Genomic DNA, 15,898 nt, shown 5'->3' with positions numbered 1-15,898 from the left:
AGACCCTAAAACACTTGCAATACAACAAATTAACGTCTCGGGGCTAAATCAAGGGTATAATATAAGACAAGATAATAAATTTGTACAATCCATGACAAGAAAGAAACACGTGAACGGTCAAGGTGTTGCCAAAAGTTATAATCAAGTCATCCAGACGTACATGGTGACATGCTGGTCAAGTTCGCGTTCGAGCTTTGAGCTTGTCATATTATCTCTGCAAAGAAGAAATATTTTGGCTTACAATGAATCAAAGAAGTTTAAAAATGGATATATTTTTGGGTTTAATGCCCATAACATTTTGCAAACAATGGATTAGCGGACAAATTTACGAACATCTTGTAGAAACAAACAAACAATGTTCTTTACTCTGACAACCAATTACAAGCAATAGTACAAACGCGACGCCAAATCCTCTACGCCAAATTAAATCCTGAACGTGTCACGTCTGAATCCCCAAACGCCGTGGGTAACAGAGATAGACGAGCCAAGTCTGTCACATGGCCGATATGGCATAGACGGTGACAGCCGCGAATGCTAGCGCCAGGCTCACCGCGCCCCGGACTGACGCGCCGCCGGACGTTAGGAACGGCGCCGTCGGCGTCGCCTTCGATCCACTGCCAGTTCCTGCACCAGTGCCCCCGTCACGTAAGAAACAAGCTAGCCGTGGACAGCTGAGCCGGTGAGCAATAACGGTTGTTTGGCGCCTTACCTGCGGCTGCGGTCGCTGGCACGCCGGACGACGGCGCGGCCGGCGTCGCGGCGCCCGGAGCGCTGCCGCCACCAACAGCTGCCAAGAAGCAACGGACGCGGTCAGCTAGTCAGCACGGTTCAACAGTGAATCATGTTGCTCGGCAGTCGGCAGCGCCAGCAGCTCTGCGCTGCACCGGTGGGAGTGGGAGGGATTGGATTGGGTCGGGTGGAGGAGCAGGAGCAGAGGAGCACACTCACAGTTGCACTTGCTCGCCGGCGGGGTCTTGACGCTGCACGCCTGGGGCAGCTGCAGCCTGCAGCGCGCGCGTCCTGTCGATGGTGACGCCACCGAGGGACGACGAGTCGCTGCTGAGCGCGGCGCACAGGCACTGCGGGCTGGTCTGCACGACGCTGGCGAGCTGCGAGCAGCACGACGGCGGCGGCGTCGACACGTTGCCGCTGATGTAGTTGAGGCACGGGTACAGGCTGATGAGCGTGGTCGTGCACCCGGACTGCGCCGACGCCGAGGCCGCCAGCGCCGCCGCCGCCACGGCAGCCGCCAGGAGCCACGCCACGGGCGCCGACGCTCCTGCTCCTGCTCCCGCCGCCATTTCTCTCCTCACCTCACCTCGGTAACGAACGCGAGAGGCCTCTCTGTCCCTGATGAGGTCTTGGATCAGGAAGCTGAATTGCCGCCGGTTTGTGTTCTTTGGATTTGTGTGCTTGAGCTGTGTTCTTTGGATCGGTGTTGATGAGGGTTTTTATAGGACGGGTTGGTTTGGGAAGTTGGATGAGTTAGTTAACTTTGGTGATCTGCCGCTTCCTAATCATCTTTTTTCGCTTCGATTTGTGCAGGAAAGGCTATACATACGGGGAACCTGCTAAAAAAACCGGTGCAAGCAACGTTTTTTGGTGGCTGTGACAACGACGGCTGACCGGCATTTTGTAAAATGAACCGCTTCAAATTTTCAGCCTGGAATCCAATCCCTGGATATTACTACTTCCGCTGAAGATAGGAATACATCATGAGATTTCTGTTTGATTTTATAAGGCGGCTGTAGTGTAGGGCTGCTGCTACTGCTATGCCGCCATCCGGTAAACACTGACGTATATCCATCATTGGTAGTTGTTGTTCAACTACGCTCATGGCTTCACCAAATCGTTACCAATCTATTGCCCAGTCGTCGTTTGCTATCTCTAATAGCACGTGTTTGATAGTATAGATATTAATACTTTCTTGATGGACACAATTAAGTTAAAAGTGGTCTTGAGTAGGTACTATGCTAGAATTGTAATTTGTCAACACGTAGAAAGTATCTGACAATTTTAAGTTTGATGAAGCGTATGAATAATAATGGAATAGACGAAGATTGGGTCAAGTGTGTCGCACGAATTGTAATTTTAAGTTTGATGAACCGAGCCCACGTTTAGCAGATCCACTACAGCGCCCACAGCCCGAATGTTTGTTATTGGCCCAGTACCAGAGGCCCATATACGTCTCTATGTATCAGGAGCCCACCGCGGAGTCGACAACCCAGCGGGAGTACGCGTTGGTCAGTTGGTTGAGTGGCCGGAGAAGTTTAGTACCACCGCGGCAGTCGAGCTGGGACGCGAGTGAGCTGCCGCTATAAGAAGAGCGCCCTGTGCACCGTTGCTACATACTTACCTGGACGGGGTCGACGTGGGATCAAGAAGCCCCGTGGCCTAGATCAGTGGCCTGCATTGCACTTGGCTGGTGCGCTGGTCTACCATCTCCCCAAGTGGGAGAGTGGACGTCATAATTTGTGGCAGAGGGGGTACGCGTTCGCGCGGCCCCTGCCAAATCAATTAAAATTTTTTCATTTTTTCTCCTCTGTTAAGCCTGAAAATGATAGACCAGTTCTTGTTCTAGCGTCCCGCCATAGTTATCAGCAAAAAAATAACTGTTGGTCTTTTCTATTGTTAGGAAGATGGTTTGTATCCATTGGCAAAGCCGAAATCCCTCACCTCTCACCTGACGTTTCCTCTTACAAAAATGGCGCCATTAACAACTGAATAACCTCTGTTGCATGTTATAAACCATTCAGGTTACCTCGAACCTTCTCTATTAGAGTTTTTTTTACAGCAACGGGGACCATGCTCACCTTTCATTACTTCTCTGCTGGAGCTTAGACTGTCCGCAACCGTTCCCCCTAAATTTTTCCCCCTAAATGTTACTATGCAGCCACGTCAGCAAGATTTCATCCCCTATATTCACTCGTCCCGCAACCATTCCCCCTATAGTTTCCCCTATATATCCCTCTACTCATTAAAAAACCATTTCCATATAACTAACTTAACCAACTTTAATTTTGATTTTATTTAATTATTTTGCACACGTCCGACATGTTGCGCATGTATTAAAAAAATACAATTATAAATAATAATTAGTTTACAATTACTTGCACATATAATATATAACAACTATTATTTTACAATACATTCGAAATTGCATAATTTCGTGAAAACGTATTATCCGTCTTCGGTTCTGGAATATATTTTCCTGCGAAGCAAATTCCATTATTATTCGAATACGGTTTGATATTTGCAATTTCATTACAAATATTCTTGCGCTCCACGGCGGGGTGCGTGGAGACCAGCCAAAAGAACCAGGAGAGCGCCACCGAGGAGCTGTCGCGGCCGGCGAGGATGAAGTTGAGCGCCACGTGCTGCAGCGCCTCGTCGGAGTAGGTCCCCTTGCGCATGAAGCGCGAGAGGAGGTCGTCGTGCGGCGTGGCCGAGAGGAGGTCCTTCCTCGTGGCGGCGGCGGCAAGGAGGCGGAGAGCTCGAGGTTGCGCGCCTTGATGACAGCCGAGAGGTAGCGGTCGACGTGGCGGACGCTGCGCGCCGGCGTCGTCTCCATGCCGAGGCCCAGCCACTTCTTGCAGCGCCAGACGCACTCGGGGAAGATGAAGCGGTTGAGGGTGGCCTCCGTGGCGCGGTCCAACGCGGAGGCGAAGGCGTTGTCGGGGAGGCACCGGGCGAGCGTCTCGGGGTCCTTCCCGAAGGCGAGGCCGCAGATGTTGTCAAAGGTGAGGCGGAGCAGGAGGTCCTGCAGGTCGACGATGTGCGCGTCGGCGAGGATGGGCAGCAGGCGGGCGTGGATGGAGCGGGAGACCCAGCGCGACATGGCGGTGCGGAGCGTGCGCGTGGTGAACTCGAGCGCGGCCGTCTTGCGCTGTGCCACCCAGGTGTCGCCGTCGGAGTTGAAGATGCCGTCCCCGAGCTACGGTTTCCTCGGGCTGAAGGAGGGAGGAAGACGAGGCGAGATGGAGACGAATCTCTCGTCGGGCTTTGTCCGTCGATGTACCGCCATCGTCATCAGCAACGAAAATGCTTCTGATCCTTCCGATGCGCGCGCGAAAGGGAGAAAACAATGCCGCGAGGGGGTGAACAGCGCTCCTCTCGATCTGGCGTGAGAGAGAAGCGGTCCGCTACGAAGGGGGCACGGTAGAGGGCTGCGCTGCGGGACGTAGAGGTCACCTGTAGCCCCTAAGCAATGAATAGGAATAGGGGAGAGGAGGGCTAGAGTGCGGCGCTGCAGACAGTCTTATAAACCATTCTCATGTATCTCTTTTGTTAGCCCCCTAGAGTGACCAAATGTTAAGTACGTTCGTACAAAATTATTATGTAATCAAATGTCAACTCATATAAGTATATTATTTATATTTATTTTACCAGATGTTAAAGAGACCACAATTAAGATAGTTACTTGCGATCAAAACGCGAAATGTCCTAACCCTGATAGGCTGATAATAAGATCAACCCAACGCTCACAGCTTTCCCCTTTCGGGCTGTTGCCTTCCTCGTTGCTTCCACGAGAAAGCGACAGCCTCGTATACCAATTTGCATATCTGCATCAAGCTTGCGGATCAAGATTCTCCTCTCTCTCTCTCTCTAGCCAGAGTGGAACAGGTTGCCGCCGCATCACCTCTGGGAACAGAGCCGAGCAGCTGCACTGTCGCGTCGAGAAATAATCGGAGCATAAGAAAACTGCTTCAGCCATGGAGGTCACGGCGACGCCAAGAATCCAAGAAGCCAAGACCGTGCCCGGCACTGCGAAGGCAACCGTGGACGACGAGGTGACGCTCCGTCGGTTCGAGCTGACCGACGTGGACGCCATGATGGAGTGGGCGTCGGACCCTCAGGTGGCGGCCTTCTGCCGGTGGGAGCCGTACGCGTCGGCGGAGCCGCTGCTGGAGTTCCTGCGCGACGCCGTGCTCCCGCACCCGTGGTACCGCGCCATCTGCGTCTCCGGCGCGGTGGTGGGCGCGGTGTCTCTGGCGCCCACGCCGGAGCGCTGCCGCTGGGAGCTCGGCTACGTGCTGGCCCGCGCGCACTGGGGGAAAGGCGTGGCGACGGCGGCCGTGCGGCGCGCGCTGCGGGACGCGTTCGCGGACCTGGAGCCCGAGGGCCTGCGGCGCGTGGAGGCGCTGGTGGACGTGGGCAACCCGGCGTCGCAGCGCGTGGCGGAGAAGGCCGGGTTCCGCCGCGAGGGCGTGCTGCGGCGCCACTACTGGCACAAGGGGCGCGCCAGGGACATGGTCATGTACAGCTTCCTCTCCTCCGACCTCCTCCCCGACCCCGAGTGAGAACGATCCCCATGGCGGGTGGATTCCCCATGCAGTTAACGTTCGTTTACCTGTATGACGAAACGCTGGCCTGCAATGCCTTTGCCATGCTCTGCAAGCAAAGCTTCGGTAGCAAACAGAACTCCCCTTCCAGTAGCGGCTTCTCTTTCCAATGATCCTCCAAGGTCCTGTGTATTCAGAAGGAAATTCACAGTACATGAAAGATAATGAGAAGGTAAGCCGTCATCCTGTGAAGAGAGTGAAATACTTTGATTTTATCCAACTAATCATTGTGCTTGTGCATGCTAATCACGTAACCTTGTTGCAACCTAGATAAAGTCCAATGGATTGTGCTAGATAAAATTCCTAATTTTGACCGCCTTTTTAGATCTACAAGGAGCACAAACAAATCAAACCTGTCCAAGAAAACCAAGGGTACGTTTTTCTATCATGATTCCCCATGGAACAAAACAACAAAATGTATTGCCGCCAGGTGAGGTTTGGTTTCCGATTTTTTCCAATCCTGAGAAGCAAGTGTTTGAGGCTGATCTCTTTCAGTGATCTGGTCATGAATTCATGATTCACAGTCCCAAAGAGTTGGGTGCGTGCGTGCAATTGACAAATCCCCGTCACCAACGGGCAATCGGCCGGACTCCAACATCCGCACCGACTACACAACTGTTTGATTGATTTTGAATTTACTGCATACATATTTCAGCTTCTCACATGGAGAAGATTTATAATTTACAGCATACAAATTTCAAAGCAGCCCATGGACAGCGAGGAGTGGAAATCAGAGGCATGCTCGCGTCTAACGCTGGTTTCGGTTAAAGACACGGGTGAAAATCGAAAACTTGTCGATGAATTGCATTCCTGCATGCTTGAGCTACTGGCGTGCAGAGAGGTCCAAGTTTTCATGATCAAAATCCGCAAGCACAACTGCATGTTCCATACTGCCTTTCCTGTAGTCAGACGCGAGGATGTTTCATACAGCTTTGCCCATAGTGTAAATCAATCAATACTATAGGTTATGGCGTTGCAATACTATAGGTTAATGCGAGGAGGTTTCACAACACCGAGCAAAGCAAATAAATCAGCAGCTTCACTGAACCAAACTTGTACAACACAGGTGTAATTTAACGCAAAATACCGCAAACGTGAAACGATGAAAATGAACCTTATCCTCCACAACAGGCAATGTGAATGAACTGCACTGGGAAGGCACTCCTCTCGGAGTCGAGTTAACAATGTAACGAGTCAAACCAGAATTAAGTCTCATCCAAATGAAATTACTTATAAAGTGTCAAAAAAACACAACCCAGGGACACGATATATTAAGGTTCAATAACCGCGAGATTGTCCTAGAGCAAAACACCATTTCAGGAAACTGCCTAAACAGAAACCCTTCATCAGGACTGTTTGGACACAAACCAACACGGTAGTGCGGCCAAGATTTCTCAGGGTGATATAGAGCTCATCGCTTCTTGGAGACACCAACGGTCTTTCCACGCCTACCAGTAGTCTTGGTGTGCTGGCCACGGACGCGGAGGCCCCAGTAGTGACGCAGACCACGGTGGTTCCTGCAGAACAAATTAAAAATCTGAAGGTCTGGGCTACTACGATAATAAGATCATGTATTCTCGATGCAAGAATGTAGAGTGTAGACAGTGCACAATGGACCAGTTGGACAATTATAGAACAAGTATGCTGACACTGATTTTTCACATGTCTTGAGATAACTATTCTATAACTATTTTCGAATGGGACAGAGAGAAACCAAACACTCGGGAATCAGGACTGAGAAGATTATCTGCAGTTGCAAGTCAGCTACACAATGGCTACTTTGGGAATCACATACCCGAAGATATGTCAATCAAGTCACGGTAGTTCAAATCACTGTGACTCTGTGAGCCTAATCAAACTTATGTAATTATGACCATATGTCCAACCAACATTATCCTTTATCCATCAGCTCTCCATCTCATTTCATGGAGATGTAGACAACCCACCATAGGCTGGACAAACAACTGCACAACGTACACTAGGCCTCAATAATCAAGGACAGTTCAATACACCTCACCACCAGCGTGCATAGTTGCTTGTGTATGTAAATGGATGCAACATATCACATCGGTGCAGGTAACCAAAAGCCCAAACATGACCAGCTAGAGGTACCCAAAGTCCCAAACTGACATTCAAGAAAGATGCCAAACAGTATTTGCTATCATAATTAAATGCCACTAGGTGTCTATTCCGAGACTTCATAAACTAATACGACTAGCTGTCACCAACACAAACAAAATCATCAATTCAGATTCAGACTAGTATAACACGGTGCTAAACTGCTAATATAGGTGCAATAGACAGGTATGACATGTTGCTTTAGTTAGTAGAGGCTACATATAAAATGACAAGTGCACGAATATCATCTAAATGCATAATTTCTCAACAAATAATGTAGTGATGTTATCCATAGCATCTGGCAATACAGGAACGCGAAAAAAACCTGATCTTCTTGAGCCTCTCAAGGTCGTCCCTGAGCTTCATATCAAGGGCGTTGGAGACGACCTGCGAGAACCTGCCGTCCTTGTAATCCTTCTTCCTGTTGAGGAACCAGTCCGGCACCTTGAACTGCCTAGGGTTGGCCACGACCGTCATCAGGCGCTCCAGCTCATCAGGCGTCAGCTCGCCGGCCCTGCACACTCACCGAAACATCACAACATATCAGCCACATCGTCACCAGAGAGATCTGATAATATCCTTGGAGCTAAAGCGCGACGCTTGCCTCTTGTTCATGTCGATGTCGGCCTTCTTGCAGACGATGTTGGAGAAGCGGCGCCCGACACCCTTGATTGAGGTCATGGCGAACATGATCTTCTGCTTCCCATCCACGTTGGTGTTCAGCAAACGCAGGATATGCTGGAAGTCCTCCCCGGCGATCAGCGACTGCGGCCACAGACGTCACGGAGTCAGGAAACTATAAAAATATCTGCACACCGAGAAGCAATGGGGAGAAGTGAGTGGAGAAGGTTACCATGGTGGCGGCGGAGGGTAGATCGGTCGCGCGGAGGGAGGCGGCGACGGCGAGGAGGGCAGGTGCTGGTGTGCGTCCACGCGGCTAAGTTTTAGGGGGGGAGTTGTGGACTGGTTTATATATGAAGAGTGAAACCCTAGAGCTTCATCGAACGGCTGCTAGTTTACGGGCCAGGGTGATGAATCTATGCAGGCTTCGTTTGGTGGATTCGTGGGCTTTGATTCGGTTCACGGGCATTCCGCGTTTATTTGAGCCCACTTGGATTATGAAGTACTGCCGATCCTCCTTCCCTGCGTCGGTGTTTCGTATGGCTTCATGTTTTCAGTACAGTGTTGTATAGTTATAGTTTACCATATCAATTTAAATAGTTTTAAAAATATTTTTAATTTAAATGATAAAAAATGGTTTATCTAAATGTCTTCTAGAAGGTTACAACTATTGATCTTAAAGTAGGTGTGAACCATTTCGTATTGCTGTTGTCAACTATGGGAATGAAGGTAAAAAATTGTCGGGACTATGAAATGTGTTTGGAATATAAGATGACTGATTATATTGTTCTAGCCGATAGCCACTTCATTTTGGAAAGGTGGACATATATAGTTTATATCATAAATAGAATGGTGACACATGCGCTCTGCTAATGCAATAATCCTTCCCATCAACTCTAAATTTGCATGTTCCACTATCTTGTGCGGGACAGTGGTGGTGAACTTGGTGAATTAAAGGGTGGGATTCGGGAGTGCCTAATCTAAGGTGTCAACAATGGGACGTTGGACATAGGGCTGGAAAAAAATAAGCTCTCGTGAGCCTCGAACGAATCGAGTCGAGCCCGTTCTTTAAGTTCATTTTTGGAGCGACCTAGCCGAGCCGGTTCATCCAGTTCGTGAGCCGTCTCGCGAGTCTTACAAAATTGATCAATTTATAGAATAATAATGAATATTAGATAATCTTATAGATAATAGCTCATTTTTAGTTTTTGATGATGAATATATTATAACTTATAATTTAAATTGCTCATAATGTTGAACGATGATTATATATTATAATTTTATATAATGTTAACTCACTAAATAATGCAAATAATAAGTATCAGGATATGACTCGCGAGTCAATGTCGAGTCGAGCCTCTTTCTCCAGCTCGTGGAATAGACGACCGCTCGTTCAGGCACCGAGCCCTAGTTGGACTTACAAGCCAATTGTTGTGGGCCATAAGGTAAGGTTGTTTTCTTTAAACCCAAGTTGTTTGATTGTCGCTTCGATCGTTTCGATTATGTTTTACACACGCATGGTAATTCAATACAATTTGACAAAGGTTTTGTTCTTGCTTGCAGGCAAGACTACAGTTTGACAGAGGTTTTGTTATTGCTTGTAGGCAAAACAAAGCTATGGTCCTTTTATCAACAACGTGGATGAACTGAATCCAATTATGCAATCAATCATTCATTATGATTGTCATGTGATCAAGGATGCTTTATTATTTCATCATCTATAATTCCTATCACATAAACTGAGTAAAGTGCCCACGTTGCTAACAAAGTTTAGCTCTGTCCCTTTACATTTATGTTTTGACATTCTTGATAGTAGTGTCTCACACATCATAATTTCATAATAGCATCATTGTAAGGTTTTGGAACATGTTTGAATAGTCATCCCATTTTAAACAAGTCTACCTATGTGATATATAGAAACTGTGGAACGTGGGCATGTACCTAGTATTATTAACGTACCATCGCAACACACGAAAAATGTACTATTATATACTATATAAAACACCAGTTTTGTGATTTTCTGCTCCCCCACATTTAAATAGTAGGAAAGTTAAAATTATGCATAATTGAAAATCCAAAACATAGTTGTTGGCTCTAAATCAACATTCACAACAACATAGTGCACATGTATCGTGTTTTATATTCAGTTTTATCATATTAGGTGAGTGCTCGTGCGTTGTCACGAAAATTAAAATTAGTATAGATACAATACGACAAATATTACTATGGTATACAAAATAAGCGAGACAAGATATCACTGTAACACAAAGGGTTTGTTTGGTTGGGCTGTGGTTGTGAAAAAAGATGTTGTGGGATGTGAACTGTGGAAAAGTTGTTATAGGCTGTGAGCTGTTAAAAAACTAAAAGTTGTTGGGTGGAAACCATTAAAAGCCGTTAAAAGTTCGTCGATATATGTTTTCATAGTTCCATCTTAAAGTCATTAAAAGCAGATCTAGTGGTGCTTTCAAATTTGCATTGCAAGAAAATCAACTTTTAGAGAAAACTGCTTTCTGGATCCATCCCTTTGGTTTTGACTTTTGGCTTTTAGGGGGACAAAAGCCAAAGCCAAAAGCCAAACCAAACACACCCTAAGCTAGCAGCTAGCAGTGGTGCTCGGCAAACTGCCGTCAAATTCAATTTCACAAATTTAGGGAAACATGTTCGTAGGTTCATATTAACACCTTCATCATTTGCAAAGGGTTGTCAATCTCAGTTTTCAAACTGAATAACAGGTCCACACTCACTAATTTCAGACTCACATGTTCATCATTTGCCATCTTCAGCAATTGCCATGTTCAGATTTCAGATTTCAAACTCACAGGTTCAGGCTCAATTTAGATTTCAGACTCACAGGTTCAGACCCACGGATTTCAGACTCAAGTTCATCATTTATCAGGTTCACAAAACAAGTTCACAAAACTAGATTCAGATTTCACAAAAACAAGTTCACATATTCACAACTTCAAATTTTATAAGTTTACAAATAGAGGTTCACAAAACAAGTTCACAAAAAAATACAAACAGGTTCACAAACGCAGAACATGATGTCTTCTTTTGATTATGTGTCATCTTCTTTTTATCATAAGAACGCTTGAGCATGTTATCACGTCGGTTTCAGAAGTTGCCACTACTCCCACATGGCAAATTTTCCTTGGATTGCCAGGAGTTCCTATGATTGCTCCACCCTGGCTAGCAGGACCTGTGACTGCAACCCCCTTAGCTCCCGTGACTGCTCCAACATGGCAAATTTGCCTTGGACTGTTCTCCACTGGCAACCATTCTCCGGTATCGGGACTGCGAGAGCGACAACGAATGACAACGAGGAGGCAGTGTGCATAGGATAGGAATGAAAACCACGTCTCCTGCCACAAGGACAACAAAACAGTTCAAGCAGCGACTGGAACTTGGGATAATATTATACGCACACTTTCCTCAAATGAGTAACCTGCTTCAACTCCGATCCACATACCAATGTTGGTGAAAATTACCTGCCTCATCTCCAGTCCCCATACCAATACTGGCCTTGAGGAGCTCCCATCACCATCATGCATTTGTCCATAACACGCCATACCTCCAACAATGTGGTAACAGGTAAGGCTCAATCGAGATCACTAAGGTCAGTATGGAGAAACACTCCAGTGTGCAGTTTCATCGATTTGTGGAATATCAACTTGCCAATTCCAATGCTAGGTAAATTAGATGACAACGTCGTGACAAAAATGTCCATGCCATATCATTTTCATGCAAAAATGCAGGAATAGAACTCAGGAAAAACACAACAAATCTTATGCTAGTGATTCAACCAATTCAGAGAACTCACTCGAGGCACTGCTACTCTACCCACCCACAGACCAAGTATAACCCACGAGTATAAGAGCAACTGTGTGGTATGAAATTGCTTCTATTTTTATCCCTAGCCATTTCAAAATACAGGTCGTGTGAGTAAGAGAACTATGTCGACGTCATATATTTTGGTTTGAATGTTTGATGAAGTGACTTACAGTTATGTTCTGTAGAATGAAATGATGGCTATCATCATGTCTAGGGAACTTAATAACTTTTCTCGCTACAATACTCTTTACTTTTGGTAACCCAATGTTTCCAACGTCATCAAATAGTACGAAACTACATTAAAAGTGAGTTCATATTTGGTTGTCCACGCATATAGATATGATTGTGAAATGTGTACTTATGGGGACTCGGTAGGAACATGATGTAGGACTGCAACCGTCCTATTTTGGTTCGGTGTAGACGGTGCCATTACTTGTAGTGTTGATCCTAGTGAAAGAAGGATTGTAGTGCAATGATTGAGAAAAGAAGCCAAGCAACTGAATTGTTGCTGGCCTCTTCAACCCTAAACCCTAAAAAACAATATACACAAAAAAAACAGTACCATGAGATAGGGTTAAATGCATGATTGATGGTGCGTCCAATAGATGGGATATCTTTAAACTGGATATCCAAACTAGGATATAAGCATTACACTAAAAACCAAAATAATAAGACAAAGTCGCGTTATAAATAAACACTGGAATATATTACATTCAGAAACAATATATTGTTGCTAATGATTTCCTATCTGAACCTGGTATGGAGTGGTTATTTTTCTAGGATTCAGAAGCATGTGATTAAGTTTATTACTGTGAATTCAGATCTAAAAGGTATGATCCACATCACCAGGTTGTAACAAGAAACACTGCAACGTGATTTCCTAACCGAACCTGGTATGCAGTGGTCATATTTCGAGTCACATAAAACAGTTAGTACTACTGCTATGAAAATGTGAAGCATGAAACTCAGACTACCACAGTTAAAAGATTTAGTGCTACTGACAAACTTTTCGTAGATGACTTGTAGGGGATAAAAATAAGACAGACCATGAACTAAAAATGACCAAACAATCACATTAGTAAGTATTGTCGAGCATATGATCATTCTAGAATTTGACCAAAAATAAGAGAGAGTCAATTCTAAACTAAAAGGTGAACTGACTTATTATCCTCATACTGTTTGGAGCAGCACACATGTTATCCTAAAAACCATTTTTTTACTACAAACCATGAACTGAATAACGTGTCAAGAATATTTTGACTTATAATTTAGGATAACATGTGTGCTGCTCCAAACAATCATAGTAATAATTAAATGAACTGATCATTATATTGTTTGAACAAAAATAAGAAAGAATGCACAACATGAGAATACGAAATAGAACCGCAATAAAAAAATTTATGTGAGATACCTAAAATATTGCAGAGTGATCAGAATAAACTAAATCTTTGCAAATGCTATGTCTTGACCCGCTTCAATTGCAGCAATTGTAGGCTAACATGACAAAAATATGAAGTTACCGAGACAACTATGTTTGACAAAAATAAAAAGATAATGGTATTGCACTCTAAAAAATAGGAACTTGGTTCTCAGATAGACAAATTATGGTATTGTGCAAGCAAAAGTTATAAACACCAAGAAAGAATAGTGCAATCAGTCTCATAAGCAAACTTATTGATCTGAGCAAACAAACATGAGCGGGATACAATCTATTTTTTCAAAAATGATGGTATAGTCCATCACATATTCGCAGTAGAATCTTTAGATACACCAATCTGTTGTATAAGAATATATCGTGTATCTTTATGTATATCGGTTGTACTTCGGGGGTTTAGATGAACCTAGGAAGATGGAACAATGACTTGACAGTGAAATACTGACGAAGGCTCTGTACACAATGTTAATGACATTCGTGTTTTTATCCTTGAGGGTAACTATCAATGGCACTGCGTGGAGTATTTGGAAAGAAAGAAATCGTCATCTCTTTGAAGGCTGATATGCGTCAGCTCAGAAAGAATGGGGTTGTTTCGGCCAGATCCAAGCTGCTATTGTAAGGAAAATGGACCCCGGGCCATTTGGCAATGTTAATGACATTCGTGTTTGATGTTCAACACAATCTGTGAACTAATAAGTTTTCTAGTGTTTGTGTTTGTAGTTCACAGGAAGCAAGATTAACTTGGACTAAGGAATTGAGGAAAGCAACACCTCAAAGGAAGACACTAAAGAGATCCAAGAAAAGTCCAAGTGTGCTGCCTGCGGACTGTCTGTGTGGAGCACCGGACTGTCCGGTGCACCAGGGAACAGCAGCCCAACAGCTAGTTCCAGGTGGCACTCGGAGAGAAGACCACCGGACTGTCCGGTGTGAGGACCGGACTGTCCGGTGTGGAAAGCTTGTGGCGCCAACGGTCACCTGCTCTGACAGGGCAACGGCTAGGCGCACCGGACAGGCTACAGTGCGTTGTCCGGTGCACCACCGGACTGTCCGGTGTGACACAGAAAGCAGCAGTTTTTCTCCAACGGCTCTATTTGTGCTGGGGGCTATAAATACACACCCAACCGGCCATTTCCAAGTGTGGGAGCCCAAGAGACACACCAAGGCATATAGTAGACATTCTCAAGTGCTCTTACACCCAAGTGCTTAATAGAATCACTCGGTGATTAGCGTAGGTGCTTTGCGAAGTGCTTAGGTTAGTTAGATCGCTTTAGCGCTTGCTCTAGGTGAACCCTAGATTGTTGAGTGAGTTTAGATATTCCTCACAATCCCTCGGCTCTTGCGTGAGCCGTTGTAAATTGTACCGAGTGGGACGAGTGTCTTGCGAGACCGTGACAACCGCGTTTGTGTCACGGTCGCCACCGTGTACCGGAGGGAACGAGGCCCGCGACGTTTCAGCCGGAAGCTCGATAGTGGAGACGACGGGGAGCGTCCGAGAGGAGCCGGAAGCGGAGCACCACTTGCGCGTGGAGAAGGCCCGCGTCTCTCTACAGAGTTACTCGACCGAGGTGTTTGGCCCTCGCGTAGGCTTCCCTTTGCGTAGGGGCACCAACGAGGATTAGTTGGGACCTTGCGCGGTTCTCGGATACCTCGGTAAAAATACCGGCGTCATCCACAAGAGTTTGCTTCTCTACTTTGCTCTTTAAGTTTCCGTATTTATATTAAGCATTTAAGTTTCAATCTTGTAGTCATACTTATTTAGTGTAGATTGAAACTTAGCCATTGCGGTAGAGATAGCAACACTTAGACAAAATCTAGTTTGCACATTCTAGTTTGACTATTTGCATAGGTTTTGCTCTAGAGATTTATTTGTGGCCTGGTTAAGTAAAAGTTTTAGAAGTCCTAATTCACCCCCCTCTTAGGTGTCACCCGTTTCCTACAAGTGATATCAAAGCCTGGTTTGGCTCATTTGAAACGTTTTAGCTTCACCGCTAAAAGAGTCGACACTTTTTAGAGGAAGGGATGGATACACATAGGCCACCACACTTCAACGACACTAACTTCCCATATTATAGTGCTAGAATGGCTTGTTACCTAGAGGACGTTGATCTAGGTGTTTGGAGAGTCACTCGTGACGGGATAAAACCCCTCAAGAATCCCGAGAAACCCACCACGAGTGAGGAAAAAGAAATTCATTTAAATGCTAGAGCCAAAAATTGCTTGTATGAATCTCTTAGCATGGATATTTTTAATCAAGTATTTATATTGAAAACTGCTAATGAGATTTGGCTAAAATTGCATGAGCTCCATGACGACACATCCAATGTCCGTGAGCAAAAACATTGGCTAGTCTTAAATGAGTATAATTCTTTTGCCATGAAAGATGATGAGCTTGTTAGAGACATGTATTCTCGATTGAATCTAATTATCAATGAGCTCAATTCTATTGGTATTAATAAGCTAGCTAATGTGGACATTATGAGGAAGATTATCTCCCTGCTACCACAACGAAGATATGGGAGCATCATCACCATCCTTCACAATATGGAGGACT

At 45.5% G+C, this 15,898-nt stretch overlaps 4 protein-coding genes and 1 non-coding gene across 9 annotated transcripts; 2 read left to right on the top strand and 3 right to left on the bottom strand.

The window, feature by feature from the left end:
• Positions 1 to 243: 243 nt before the first annotated feature.
• Positions 244 to 1,543, bottom strand: LOC100192116 (putative bifunctional inhibitor/LTP/seed storage protein family). Of its 2 annotated transcripts, NM_001352160.1 has the most exons (3): positions 949 to 1,408; positions 710 to 787; positions 245 to 624 (listed from the first exon to the last, which is right to left on the bottom strand). In NM_001352160.1, the coding sequence occupies exons 1-3, from the start codon at positions 1,299 to 1,301 to the stop codon at positions 414 to 416; spliced, it is 642 nt and encodes a 213-aa protein (NP_001339089.1). In that variant the 5' UTR covers positions 1,302 to 1,408; the 3' UTR covers positions 245 to 413. The 2 variants fall into 2 exon arrangements, with proteins under 2 accessions (XP_023158179.1, NP_001339089.1); XM_023302411.1 differs by lacking the exon at positions 710 to 787 and having other exon boundaries at positions 244 to 624; positions 949 to 1,543.
• Positions 1,544 to 2,348: 805 nt separating this feature from the next.
• On the top strand, positions 2,349 to 2,509 carry LOC111589509 (U1 spliceosomal RNA). Its single transcript, XR_004849905.1, has one exon. It is a non-coding gene; the product is annotated as a U1 spliceosomal RNA (small nuclear RNA).
• A 586-nt stretch (positions 2,510 to 3,095) lies between these two features.
• On the bottom strand, positions 3,096 to 4,256 carry LOC103627969 (uncharacterized). Its single transcript, XM_020537600.1, has one exon. The coding sequence runs from the start codon at positions 3,836 to 3,838 to the stop codon at positions 3,107 to 3,109; it is 732 nt and encodes a 243-aa protein (XP_020393189.1). The 5' UTR covers positions 3,839 to 4,256; the 3' UTR covers positions 3,096 to 3,106.
• Positions 4,257 to 4,431: 175 nt separating this feature from the next.
• LOC103625815 (Acyl-CoA N-acyltransferase (NAT) superfamily protein) lies at positions 4,432 to 6,321 on the top strand. 4 transcript variants are annotated; one of them, XM_008646214.4, is made up of 3 exons: positions 4,432 to 5,514; positions 5,668 to 5,772; positions 5,867 to 6,321. In XM_008646214.4, exon 1 carries the CDS (start codon positions 4,713 to 4,715, stop codon positions 5,298 to 5,300), a length of 588 nt encoding a protein of 195 aa, XP_008644436.1. In that variant the 5' UTR covers positions 4,432 to 4,712; the 3' UTR covers positions 5,301 to 5,514; positions 5,668 to 5,772; positions 5,867 to 6,321. The 4 variants fall into 4 exon arrangements, with proteins under 4 accessions (XP_008644436.1, XP_020393428.1, XP_008644437.1 ...); XM_020537839.3 differs by having other exon boundaries at positions 5,668 to 5,714; positions 6,030 to 6,234; XM_008646215.4 differs by having other exon boundaries at positions 6,030 to 6,234.
• Positions 6,322 to 6,480: 159 nt separating this feature from the next.
• LOC100273341 (ribosomal protein S18) lies at positions 6,481 to 8,388 on the bottom strand. Its single transcript, NM_001147782.1, has 4 exons — positions 8,314 to 8,388; positions 8,065 to 8,225; positions 7,786 to 7,974; positions 6,481 to 6,859 (listed from the first exon to the last, which is right to left on the bottom strand). The coding sequence occupies exons 1-4, from the start codon at positions 8,314 to 8,316 to the stop codon at positions 6,754 to 6,756; spliced, it is 459 nt and encodes a 152-aa protein (NP_001141254.1). The 5' UTR covers positions 8,317 to 8,388; the 3' UTR covers positions 6,481 to 6,753.
• Between the last annotated feature and the right edge of the window lie 7,510 nt (positions 8,389 to 15,898).

The sequence above is a fragment of the Zea mays genome, chromosome 5, assembly GCF_902167145.1.
Source record: "Zea mays cultivar B73 chromosome 5, Zm-B73-REFERENCE-NAM-5.0, whole genome shotgun sequence".
Classification (NCBI taxonomy): Eukaryota; Viridiplantae; Streptophyta; class Magnoliopsida; order Poales; family Poaceae; genus Zea; species Zea mays.
The sequence above is the reverse complement of the archived record's forward strand: the minus strand, read 5'-3'. Positions and strand labels throughout refer to the sequence as shown.